Source organism: Apodemus sylvaticus, chromosome 2, assembly GCF_947179515.1.
Source record: "Apodemus sylvaticus chromosome 2, mApoSyl1.1, whole genome shotgun sequence".
Classification (NCBI taxonomy): Eukaryota; Metazoa; Chordata; class Mammalia; order Rodentia; family Muridae; genus Apodemus; species Apodemus sylvaticus.
The window spans coordinates 147,884,588-147,897,000 of NC_067473.1; the positions used below are offsets into that span (position 1 = coordinate 147,884,588).

Below are 12,413 nucleotides of genomic sequence, written 5' to 3' on the forward strand. Positions count from 1 at the left end.
TTCAGCTAATGATGCTGTGTGATGGGGACGCATGTCAACAGTTGCTGTCTGTGCAGTGCCACCTGTTTCCCTTGCTCTCTGTGCTCTGTAGTGGAGTCCAGCTGCTCAGATTTAGTTTCTCCAGGGCCTGTGTGAAGAGCATTTTATTCCCATTCCTCACAGTGGCTCCTTATCGCTGCAGTGAGACTGCTGTGTCCCCGAGTCACTCAGATCTTTCCTCCTGGTGGCTGCATGTGGACCTGAGTTACTCTCTCTGCCCTCTCCCTCAGTCAGGTGTGAATGCGTGAGGATTAGGTTTGTTGGCTTCTTTTTTAGTCATAAGCACCTGGCATGTTGCCTTTCACATAGTAGCAAGACTTCACATATTATCATGTAGCTATGGAAGCAGGCTTCTCCATTTGGAAGGTTGGGATGCACTCTGCAGTTAATGGTATGATTGGAAATCACTTTTCTTTCTTAGTGATGCATACAATAGTGATTGTTTTTGACCAGTAGTATCTTCCAGAATGTGATCCTATTGAATGGATTCATCTTGCATGTTTAGTGTTATATTAGAAATTGTATGTGCATGAACAGTGGAAGGCTACAGATTGTGAGTTTGCTGGTTAAATTTCCCTCCAGGACTTACATATTAAAACTAGGAATTAGGTGACACTACAGAGCACAGAGAGCAAGGAAAGCAGGTGGCACTGCACAGACAGCAACTGTTGACATGCGTCCCCATCACACAGCATCATTAGCTGAAGGCCTCCAAGACACAACAAACCCTCAGAGCAAAAGTTAAAGTTCAGAAGAAAACCCGTTACACTCTGCTATGATTTAGTCAGCATCAGTCAGAAATGATTGACTTTTAATGATTGACACTTATTGATGCTATAATTTAGAATTTCTTTCTAATAAGCATGCACCCTGTGTACATCAGGGTTATAACTGCCCTATCACTTTGTAGAAGGAAGAGGGGCCTCTGGCTTAACATGACTAGAAACATCTTTAACCGTGGATTGTCTGTTCAAGCTTCTTGATGACTGTAGGATTCTGTCATTATGCTAGTCTGTGTTGTGGTGAACTCTGTTGCTTTGCATTATGTGAACAAGACAGTTACTGATTTATTGTCACGCTTGTGAAGGCCCATGGTAGGATTTCAATGTCTAGTTACTAATTTTATCCTTACTTTTGTTTGTAGGAAGGACTTTTACCAGCATCTGATCAGGAAGCAGGTGGGACTTCTGATCTTTTTTCTTCTTCATCTCCATTGGACAAAGGAGCCAAGGGTAGAACCAAGACTGTCCTTAGTTTGTTTGATGAGGACGAGGACAAAGGAGAAGATGAAAGCAACACCTGTGCACCCCAGGATGGGCTGGAGAAGGTGAGCAGAGAGCAGGACATGTGCAAGGTGCAGGTGACACAACGAGGTCCCTTCAAGCAGGTGACACAACAAGTTCCCTTCAAGCAGGTGCTGGTGCTGCCCGAGGTGCTGAGGAAGTCTTAGCTGCCAGTGTAAGCATAAAGAATCCTCTCCAGTCGGATGTTTGGAATCAATCAGTAGCTTGCCCCTCAGTCTCACTTGCTTCTGAGATGTCCAGACCTTGTTGTTCCTGAGTAACTTGGCTGCTTATGAAATTGCGCAGCAGGAAAGGGGAGTTGGCAAGCGTGTATACTTCTGTCAGGCTAGCATTCAGGTTAGAAATACTAGTGGTAGAAGGGCCTTTTACCAGGTCTCAGCCTTTCTCTGAAGGACTGTATGAAAACACTGTTAGATTTGCAGGCCATATGGGTTTTCTTGTAGTTGGCCATCTGCTGGGGTGGTCTTGGATCTTTGTGATGGTCTCTGCTGCATGAAGGGCTTCACTGATGAGAGGTGAGAGTGACACCCATCTGTAGGCACAAGGATAATATTTAGAGTATAGTTAGAACTCATATTGGTTTAGGAAAACGTCAGTAGGAGCTTTTCTCCTAGGATCTGTTGTTTCTCTAGCCACAGGTATAGGGCTGGGGTTGCAGTGCTAGGCATGCATTTCCTCATACGGAGTGAGCCTTCAGTCCAGTTAGACAGCTTTTGGTTACAGCCAGAGCAAAAGTGCCACTAGGACACAGATTGGGAGGTCTTGCTGGGCCATCATTGTGTTTGTAAGCTTTCCAACGAGGTGGGACTATTGATTATCCCTTAGCAGCTCGCATAGCTCTGTCAGTAGTGCAAGAGGTAGTCACTGGGGGAGGAGACTTGCAGGTCAGTTCCAGCTCAGTTGCTTTAGTAGTGTGTGGTGCAGTGTGTGGTGCAGTGTATGGCGACTCCAGCAGCAGGGTCCTTTTCACCTTCAGGCTCTTGGAGACAATCAAGGACAATGGCAGTGACATATATGATTTGGGGTGTCTCTTGGGATCCCCCTCTCTGGCCAGCAGTGTGAAGGGATGCTTCCTGTGCCTGGATCCTAGGCTTTTCTTACATGATTTCTGACTTTTGCAGGGAACACTTTTCACGCCATGCATGTAACTCCATTTGAATTATATATATATACATACATGTATAAATATGTTTTTTTTAGTAACCTTATAAAATTCTGTCCTTGTCTGTGGCTTTTCAAACATCTTTTATGTTGTTCACTCTCCTTCCTTTCCTTATGCTCCCTCTGTATTTTTCTCACTACTTTTGAGATTTCGCTTTACCCAAGTCAGAATGGTTAAGATCAAGCAAACAACTGACAGCAAAAGCTAGAGCAGAATGGGGACGTGGAGCCCTTATCGCTGTTGGTGGGACTGCACGTTGGTGCAGCTGTTCTGGAAGTGAGGGTGGAGAATTTCCAAAATACTCAAAGTAGATCTATCATAGGATCTAGCTACAGCAGTCCCTGGCGGGTGTACTGCAAAGGACTTGACTTCTTATCCACTGACGCTACTCAGCCGTAGTCATTGCTGCTCCATTCACAGTACTCCAAAATGGAAACAACCTAAATGTCCTTCAGCTCATTACTGAACCATGAAAAAGTTCAGTATGAATGGTCATGAGATATGACCATTGATTGTCTGGCTTTTTTGAGGGGTGAGTGAGATACATGGGTAGAGTTTTAGATTATCATGGTTTCATAACTCTGAGTACATTGAAAAAAAAAACAATGACTTTTATTGTAACTAATTAAAAAGAAACCATAGGTTGTGAGCCCTGTTGATCGCCAGCACTGGGGCTGGAGATGTGCACGCCCACGCCCACATTTGCTATTGGGCGACCGGATGCTGGCACTTAGTCCTTACCCTTGTGCAGCTAACACGGCCCACTGAGCATGTCTGCAGCCCTCCTCCCCTTCATAGCAAGCTAAAGAAATGGTTCATCGCGATTTTGGCGTTGTTCTTCCTGAATGAAATGAAGAATTCAGTGTGGTTTGGCCTTTCTCCTCCTTCCTCAGGAGGCTTCTTTTTCAGTCCTTAGGAAGCTAATGGGTAAGGACTGGGCTTCATTTTGCTGGGTGTGGGTGAGGAGAAGGTAATAAACTCAGGTACTGCATACAGGTTCAAAGAATATGCATATTATCTGAGTTTACAAGTTTATTCACCACTACTTTTGATAATTCATTTACTATCACTATTTTGGGAAGCTATATAATATCTGTTGTGTGAATGTCTTTTTCCTGCTGTTTGGCACATAGGCTGTTGTCACACTTTTACCAGGGGCCATCTTTGTTGTATCCATTTTTGATCTTGTCTTTTACCCAGGGTCTCAAAACTGATAGCCGCCCTAAGAGCACGGGAGTCTTCCAGGATGAAGAGCTGCTCTTCAGCCACAAGCTGCAAAAGGACAATGACCCAGATGTTGATCTTTTTGCTGGCACCAAAAAAATCAGGGTTAGTTCCCACTGATTCCCTCTGTGTTAGGGATTGTGTGGCTCACCTAGCTGTGTGTGAATTGATTGACTTTGGGATGTGTAATCTGAGTGTAATGTCTTTCAGTTGTCAGTGCCAAGCGGTGGGAGCCTCTTCGGTGATGATGAAGATGATGATCTCTTCAGCTCTGCCAAGACTCAACCTGTGGTACCAGCATTTTAATCTCAGGCTCAGGAAGTATAGGGAGTCCAGTTTTAAGAGAGAAAATTGCCAGAGAATTGTAAGGCTTCTCAGTAAACGAGTAACAGATCATATATAGAGCAGTATGTAAGAGGTGGCTCCAGTTCATAACACTGACTAAACTAGATTCTCTAGTATGTGGTATAGTCTTCTTTGGTTTTTGAAGAGTTTATTGAAGGACCTATATTTTATGCCTTTTAGATGCAAACCTTTAAGTCTGAGTGTATTTTTCCCCTGCTGTACTAGGTATAATTTTATCCTAATTGCAGAAAGGACTCCAGTTTAAGTTACACTCATTTTCCCCTCAAAACCTTGTATTTGCCAGGCCGTCCTTCTCCCTCTGAGCTGCATCTCACCCCTGGAAACACCACCGTGCTCAGGGTGTTCTTCCTGAAATGCTACCTAGGAGTTGGTTAGCTGTCATTTTAGAATGGAGCCCAGAGGCCAGGCTCCTCTCTTTTTTATTTTTTAAAATTTGAAGATGAATGATCGACTTTGGTATTTTTTTCTTTTGAAGGTACCAGAAAAAAAAGGAACACTGAAAAAAGACCACCCTGTTTCTTTAAAGAACCAGAAACCTGAATCTACACAAGGTAGCAAAGAAAAAAGCACATGGAAAGCAGAAACGGCACAGGTTAGAACTGATCTCCGTGAGGAGTCCAGCGCTTGTTTGCATGCCTGTAGAGACAATTCCATTGCATGGGCCCAGAGTTACTGAGAATTCCTAGTTAAGAAGCAGCAACCAACACCCCTCTCTTTCACTGTATTCTTTTATCCCCACTTTTCTCCACTCGAGAAACCTGTTCTGTATTTAATCATCACTGTGTTTAGACTGAATACCAAATTCAGTTTCCAGTTTGAAGTCAGATGGGATAAAGAATGCTTTTCAGTAGCATTTCCATTTCTCCCTCCAGACTTTCTTGGAATAGAATTATCTTCTAGTTAATACAAATGACATCTGATTTCTTGGTTCCTTCTAAGTGCCCCAAGATAGCTGGTGTATGCCCTCTCTTCCAGGGGTCCTCTCTGTATGGTGTGTATGTGGCTTCTCCACAAAGGAAGCCAGACCAATTCCATTTATCTCTGGGAATCTCACCGAGGCTTCCATGATTGTGGTTGGAAGATGAGGCACTCGGTTAATTTCTTTACTCATCTGGAATACAGATGCTTGTGTGTTTAGAACTTGGGCATCGGGTTGTGGGAGAGCACATGAGCTTTTTGGTATCTGCCATGTTGGATATCTCAAGTTACGTTCTGACAAAGCTACTATTCTATTCTAACTCATCAGTGTCTCCCTTTACTCCGTGTTTCTGTCAAATGGCAGCCTTCTGTCCTCCATATTGGAGGAGGCATCAGTGAAGAATTGCTAGCTAGCTGACTGCTGTGAGGCTGCTGGGCTAAGGAGCTGCAGATAGGGACAGCTTTGCTGTCAGAGTCACTGACAGGTGTGAGTGTAACCCAAGAGACCGTTTGTTGCCTGTTTCTTCAATGGATTTTTAACTGAATTTAATTTCACACAGGATTCTTCAGGTCTCACTACATTTAAAAGCAGAGAGCCCTCCAGTCGCATCGGGAAAATACAAGTAATTATATTGGATCTGGAGTCTTCATTGCCTGCCTGTGGCACCTATAAAATTTGTGGATTTTCAGTTTTTTCAGCTGCTACCAAGCATTCTCTCATCTTCCCCTGCCAACACCCTCCACCCTTGCCTAGTTGTTGCTTCTTATGCGCTGCTCTTTAATGTCTTTTGATCCCAGTGATGGGCACAAGTATGTGCCCCACTGAGCCTGGATCAGGTGATTTTTCTGCATTCATATTCTCTTATATTCTACACTATGTGCAACACAGATATCCTGTGTCATAGAAATGGTAATCTGCTCCCGTGTTTAAGAACAAATACTGAGTTCCATTTTTCTTCTTTAGGCAAATTTAGCAATTAACCCGGCAGCTTTGCTGCCTACAGGGGCCCTGCAGATCCCAGGAACAAAGCCTGTTTCATCTGAATTAGCGTTTCCTTCATCTGAACCTGGAAGGAGCCACGTCCTGGAAAGCGTGCCCACTCTTCCTGGGAGTGAGGAGGCTGGTGTGAGTTTCGACCTTCCTGCCCAGGCAGACACCTTACACAGTGCAAACAAGGTGATCGTCTTTTGTTTTTCTTTTAACCAGAGCAACCCGGCTGCTTCTTTCTAGAGCAGTCTGCACAGCTGATGTAATTAGCTTTACTGCCCCTGTGGGATCCATCTCATCTTCCTCCCTTTGACCTCTCTTCAGTTTCTTAATTGTGCTTCTGATTTTCTGTTGCCTACTTTTGTTCTAATTTTCCTGCTGATCATTAAATCCTTGCAGCCTGAAGTGCAGTCACTAGGCCTCCTGTCCCTAATCCCATGGTATATACCATTGCTGTCCACTGGCCTGGGTGCTTCTCCCAGAATGCTCTAGAGCACCACACAGACCTCACTTCCATGGTTCTCCCTGCTTACTGTGGCTCGGGCCTCCTTCTCTGGGATCCCAAGCAGGTCCTGTCCGCTGAGGAAAGGGAAGCCGTGCAGAGGGTGTTCTCTCGGAATTTGGCTTCCTGTGTTAGTGAGCTTTTTTCTTTCCAATCTCCCTTCTCTCTGAAGTCTTAACAGGTGTTCAAGTAGACAGCAGGACCCAGGGTCACCTATTCCTGGATGATAAGTTAATTTTTAGTGTTTTAAGATCCATTCTCTCTATATTAAAAAAATAAGAAAAACCTATTATTTTTGTTAGCTTTCAAGCGTAAATTAGCTACCTACTAAACTTGTGAGTTTAAAAACAAAGATTATCTTTTATTTATTGTTTGACAAGTTCATGTATTGCATATAATGTATCTTGGTTATTTCTACCCCTAGCTCAGGTTCCCACCATTACCACTCCTAAAATCATATTTCTTTGAAGCAAGCAAACACAATTATGTAGTCCAAAAACATGATTTTATATTTTTAAAATTATCAGAAATATTAAATCTTATTATTAAGAGATTCCTCTTGAGAAGTGTTCACGTACTTCACCCACAGTTTACACACAATGTCTAACAGTGGAATTGGTGGTTGTAGACTTAGAAAGAAGAGCACCTCTCTCTTGAAGGTGCCTATTACCTCATCTCTCCTTGCTCCTAGATCCTGATAAAGACTACCTCTCAGTTCTTCTTTTGTAAGGTAGCTGACTCTGAATTAAGGGCTAAGGAGGTGCCAGATTTGTGACCTGTTTTTTGAGTCACAGAACACCAGCACACTTGCTGGCTGAGGTGCCAGCAACATTGAGCCTTTTTACAGGGAACTTCTCAAAAGATTATAAAACAGGAGTAGGAGGAGGTGCAGATGGGTTGAGAGAGCGAGCACTGACTGCTTCAGAACTAGGCTTCAGTTTCCAGCACCCACAGGGCTGCTCACAACTTCACTTCAGTTCTAGAATGTCCGAGGCCTTTTTCTGGCCTCCTCGGGCATTTGCCTGCATATGGTCCAGGCAGAATAACAATACACATGAACTAAAATATATTTAAAATAAGAGCTTAGAAAACGGAATAATAAAGTGTTATGAAGGATTAAGTCCTGGAGTTATAGGAACTTGTTGGCTCCTTTAGGAATAGTAAATAACTTTTTTTTTTCCTTTAGGTCAGTTCTCAATCTGACAGAACGCCAGCAGGTGTGCTGGTGCTGGCGTTCTGTGACTCAAAAAACAGGTCACAAATCTGGCACCTCCTCAGCCCTTGGGTTGTGACTCCCTTTGGCTAAACATATCAGATATCCTGAATATTAGATATTTACATTGAGATAAAAATAGCAAAACTGGGCTGGTGAGATGGCTCAGCAGGTAAGAGCACGGACTGCTCTTCCAAAGGTCCTGAGTTCAATTCTCAGCAACCACATGGTGGCTCACAACCATCTGTAATGAGATCTGACACCCTCTTCTGGTATGTCTGAAGTCAGCTACAGTATACTTACTTATAATAATAAATCTTTTTAAAAAAAGTAGTGAAACTATAGTTATGAAGTAGCAATGAAATAATTCTATATTTTGGGGTCACCATGACTTAAGGAACTGTATTAAAGGATTGTTGTTTTGGAAGGTTGAGAACTACTATTTTAGGTGATATCCTAATTGAAGTAAACCAGATAGCACTATAGTATTTTGAATTAGTCTTTGCTCTTAGCCTTGAACGGGTTTCCATCTGATCATGGTATGGGTATGGGTTTGCCATTGCAGAGTCGTGTTAAAGTGAGAGGAAAGCGGAGACCACAGACCCGTGCTGCTCGGCGGCTGGCTGCCCAGGAGTCCAGTGAGGCTGAGGGCGTGGCTGTCGATAGAGAACCTGTTGCACAGTTGAGCAGTAGTCATGGCTTACCCAACGGCCATCAACCTCTTCTGCAGCCCAGGATGGCCAGTGGAGACATCAGCTCTGAGAAAGTCGTGGCCCCCCCTTGGGAAGGTGGTCCTGTTTTATCTGCAGTGGACAGAAGCTTCTTTGTTAAGTCTCTGCCTCAGACTGGAAATGAGGCTGACCTGTTTGATTCTGGGGACATCTTTTCCAAGAGCACAGGATCACAGTCCATGGAGGGAGCAAGTGTCAAGGCAGGGGAGACCCTGTCCCACTTGTCAGAAGGGCGTAAGCAGAAGAGCCTGGTGTTTCCTGATCTCAGTGAGGACAGCAGTGCTGAGGATCTTTTCCAGTCTGTCAAGCCAAGACCAACAAAGAGCAGAAACCCTTTCCCACTTGGTGAAGATGAGGAGGATCTCTTTGCAGATCAGAAAAGCAAAAAGAATGAGAGGAAATCTGACAGCCATCAGAACATTGTGTCAGAAACTCATGACATCTTTGAGGTAACACAAATTATTTCATGTTTGGCCCTTAAGGAAAATAGCTGATTGGCTTCTTGAACTATATAGATTATGTTATGTGTTTTGTGCATGTCTGCTATCTACTTATTAACCACAATTAGATCTCTTTGTTAATAACCCTAAAATTTACTTGAAGTGGTTTGTTTCATCCAGGGGTAGTTCTTGCTGCCTTTAATCTGTTATGTGTTGCATTATTATTTTAAAATGTTATTGGAGTACTGGGGATAGAACTCAAAACCCAGTACATGTTAGGCAATGCTGTACGGAAAGAACCACAGCAGAAGCCCTGGGTCTTGTTACTTAGGGTAGGGTAGGGTAGGGCAGGGTGGGTAAGGTAGGGTAGGGTGGGTAGGGTAGGGTAGGGTAGGGTAGGGTAGTATGTACAGGATTTTAATTCTTTTTTGTTTACTGTTTTAAAGTTTTTAGGATAGTGCTGCGGTTAGCTTTGTTGGCATGTCATTCTGTGACATGTATGACCTCTACGGCACAGCTGTGTGTTTAAGCTCTGGTTCTGGTTGGGACTCTGTTTAGCAGAGTTCTGACAGAAAAGCTTTTGTAGCAGTTGTTCAGCAGATGTTTATTGAACACAGTGGTCCTGGTGCTAGCAGATAGCTAGGGCTGATTTTCTGTCCTGAGATCTCAAGGACAGATCCAAACCAAGCAGCAGGTAGTCAGGGTGACCTCAGATGGCATGAAATGTCATGACGAAGACTCTGTGGGGCAAAGTGGCCGGGTGCAGTGGGGCGCCGTGCTCCAGGCCACCTCAGGGCCTCCCTGCAGAGCTGGCATCTGCAGATGATGAGGGTGAGCTGTGCAGACACATGGGGGGTGTCTCCCAGGCCTCGGGAGACTGCGTTTGACAGTTCCTTTCTATAAACTATTGTTCTAGTTTTTAAAATGCTTTTATTTACAAAAAATGTATTTGGATTTAACTAGGATGATATATTTGCTACGGAAGCAATTAAACCTTTTCCAAAAAAAAGAGAGAAGGAGAGAACTTTGGAGCCCAACTTATTTGATGATAATATTGATATCTTCGCTGACCTAAATGTAAAACCCAAAGAAAAGCCCAAAAAGAAAGTTGCAGCCAAGTCCATGTTTGACGATGATACAGGTGAGTGTTTATCTAAATCACGCCACTGCTCATGGGCTGTTTCCTGTCGTTCATGTTGGCCCTTCCTGCACTTTGTCCCCCAGTAGGTTTTCTTTGCTTTGTTAGTCTAAGGGCATGATACGTAGGTGGACTAGTCCTTTTTGTGACTTTAACCATAGGCCATGCTGAGTATCCAGGGCTAAGACGGTGCTCAGCATTTGACCTGAAGTAGAAATTAACTTCTCAGTGCTCACCTGAGTCATCTGACAACACTCATGACTTTAAGAGTCCACCAGAAACTTCTTTCACGTGCTATCAGTAGGCCATGACACAAGTTAGGTCACGATTCTTGCTGGAGAATGAGGGACAACAGCCAAGACACTGGAGGCTCAGTACAAGAGAGCAGGGTTGTGCAGTGAACTCCCAGTGAGACTGCAGCTCCCTGAGTTCCTTTCTATTTCTGAACACACTGCAACCACTCCTTAGCCAACAAGCAAGCCAAATGCTGATAGCTATAAAGGTTGGACTTCTGATTCATTCTGTGTTAGTCAACCCAGACTGAAGCCCAAAATATTCGTCCTCTCTTTGTCCCTCCAGGACTGGGCCTTGAGTTGCAGAGCCACGCTGAGTCTCTCTGGCAGGCTGGCCTTGTGCTCCGTCCTCATATCTTACAGCATAGGGTGTAGAAGACGCTGGGGTTGCTTATTTCCTTTGTTCATTTTCTTGACACATGATCTTGTTGTAGCCCTGACTGTACACTCTTGATCTTAGCCGGGGTTACAGGCATGGCTTTCTTTCATTAGTAAGTTGTAATACATGCTTATGTAGCAGTCATACAACTTAGAAAATTTTGTTAAGTGAAGGGATTAAAGCTTTAACACTAACCAATATTAATAGTTTGTTGTCCATCCTTTAAGGCTATGTATTTACATAGTGATAATAGTAAACTAGTATGCCTGTTCTACTTGCAGTCACATTTTAAATAGTTTTCCATGTCCCTACATGGAAGTCTCCTTTGATCTCATCAGTGTTTTGAGTAATACTGCTTCGTATTAGCCATTAGCGTATTGATAATCTAGAGCTCTAGTCTGTTATAATGCCATAGTCTTTATTATGTACACGTCTTTACATGCACAGGATGAATTTGATGTGGTAGAATCCTGCCAATATAATTACTTGGTAAGCAGCATAGTTAAGATGAACTTTAGAGTCTGAATGGGCTTTATAGTGTCACGTTGGAGCACTAACATGAATGGAATCAGACTTCATTCTTACCATTGAGATGTGCTACATCGACTGTAGTCCGAGTGCATCCTTTATGGGATTCCTCTTTGTACATTCCCGCTCTTCCTAAAATCCAGAGTGAAAGAAGGTAGAAAGCAGTTCTAGGTGGTGAGGCCCTCGCTGGGTGGAGAGCCGGTCCACCCTCCTGTTCCTGGCTTCGAGTGCAGATGCACTTTTGTAGCTAGAAAAACTTATGTTCAGAAAGAACCTGACGTTCGTACGTCATTATAAAAGTTGGGTGCCACCACCTGAGCCAGGTCCAGAAGCTGAGGTTTGACTTCCATATTGGTGCTCTATAGTGTGTTATGGAATTGGACTTTGGCAGTTTTGGTACATGTGTCTCAGATTCCCATTTTCTTTCTTGCCTGTCTTAACAACTTTCTTTTTTTCTTTTTAAAGATGATATTTTCTCCTCTGGCCTCCAGGCTAAAGCATCCAAACCCAAAAGCCAATCTGCTGAGGCAGCATCTGAACTAAGATCTGAGCACAAAGTGTCCAATATATTTGATGACCCCCTGAATGCCTTCGGAAGCCAGTAGAGCATGCGGGGCCTTCACAGTTCACCCTCCCGTTCTTTCATTTAGTGATGTGGTCTCCTATACTCTGCCTTCACTGGATTACAGGCAAATACAGAAACAATCACTTCTACTTACCCCATGTAGCTAATATTTTTCTGCATTGACTTTAATTATGCTTAAAATTACAAATAAAAAAATAAATGGTTCACAGTGGTTTGTTTTTACTTAAGAGTGCATAGAAGTGCGTGCTATCAGAAGAAATCGCTTTGTGACTTCATGCGTGGGCAGGAATGCCGAGTGAGCAGCTGTCAGAGCGAGCAGCTGTCAGACAGCAGACCTGAAGGCTTTGCTCTGTTGGTGGGTGTGTGCTGTGATGGTCTAAGCGGGTGAAAGAGGAAGGAGGTGAAAGGTTATGCATTTATGGTTCTAAGCCCATGAGAAGAGCTTTCTACTGAATTCCAAAAATGGGCCTGCAATCTTTCAAGGGGAACTGTGCTCCTCTGTTGTCTTGATATTGTGAAGAAAGTTTTATTGGAACACAGACATCCCATCATGGCCACATTATCTGGCTAGCCAAGTCAGAGTTGAGTAGTTGCAGAAAATG

The 12,413-nt window shown here is 43.6% G+C and overlaps 1 protein-coding gene across 5 annotated transcripts in view; it reads left to right on the top strand.

The window, feature by feature from the left end:
- LOC127679086 (WASH complex subunit 2) overlaps positions 1–12,015 on the top strand; it is a 54,182-nt gene extending 42,167 nt beyond the window's left edge. For 3 of the 5 annotated variants that reach the window (XM_052174628.1, XM_052174629.1, XM_052174632.1), the window contains 9 exons: positions 1,184–1,366; positions 3,706–3,834; positions 3,940–4,020; positions 4,571–4,687; positions 5,574–5,636; positions 5,978–6,190; positions 8,282–8,896; positions 9,851–10,028; positions 11,691–12,015. In XM_052174628.1, coding sequence (XP_052030588.1) covers positions 1,184–1,366; positions 3,706–3,834; positions 3,940–4,020; positions 4,571–4,687; positions 5,574–5,636; positions 5,978–6,190; positions 8,282–8,896; positions 9,851–10,028; positions 11,691–11,830 — 1,719 coding nt within the window. In that variant the 3' untranslated portion in view covers positions 11,831–12,015. The remainder of the gene's footprint in view (positions 1–1,183; positions 1,367–3,705; positions 3,835–3,939; positions 4,021–4,570; positions 4,688–5,573; positions 5,637–5,977; positions 6,191–8,281; positions 8,897–9,850; positions 10,029–11,690) is intronic. The other 2 variants (XM_052174630.1, XM_052174631.1) reach the window with 2 other exon arrangements.
- Positions 12,016–12,413: the final 398 nt, after the last annotated feature.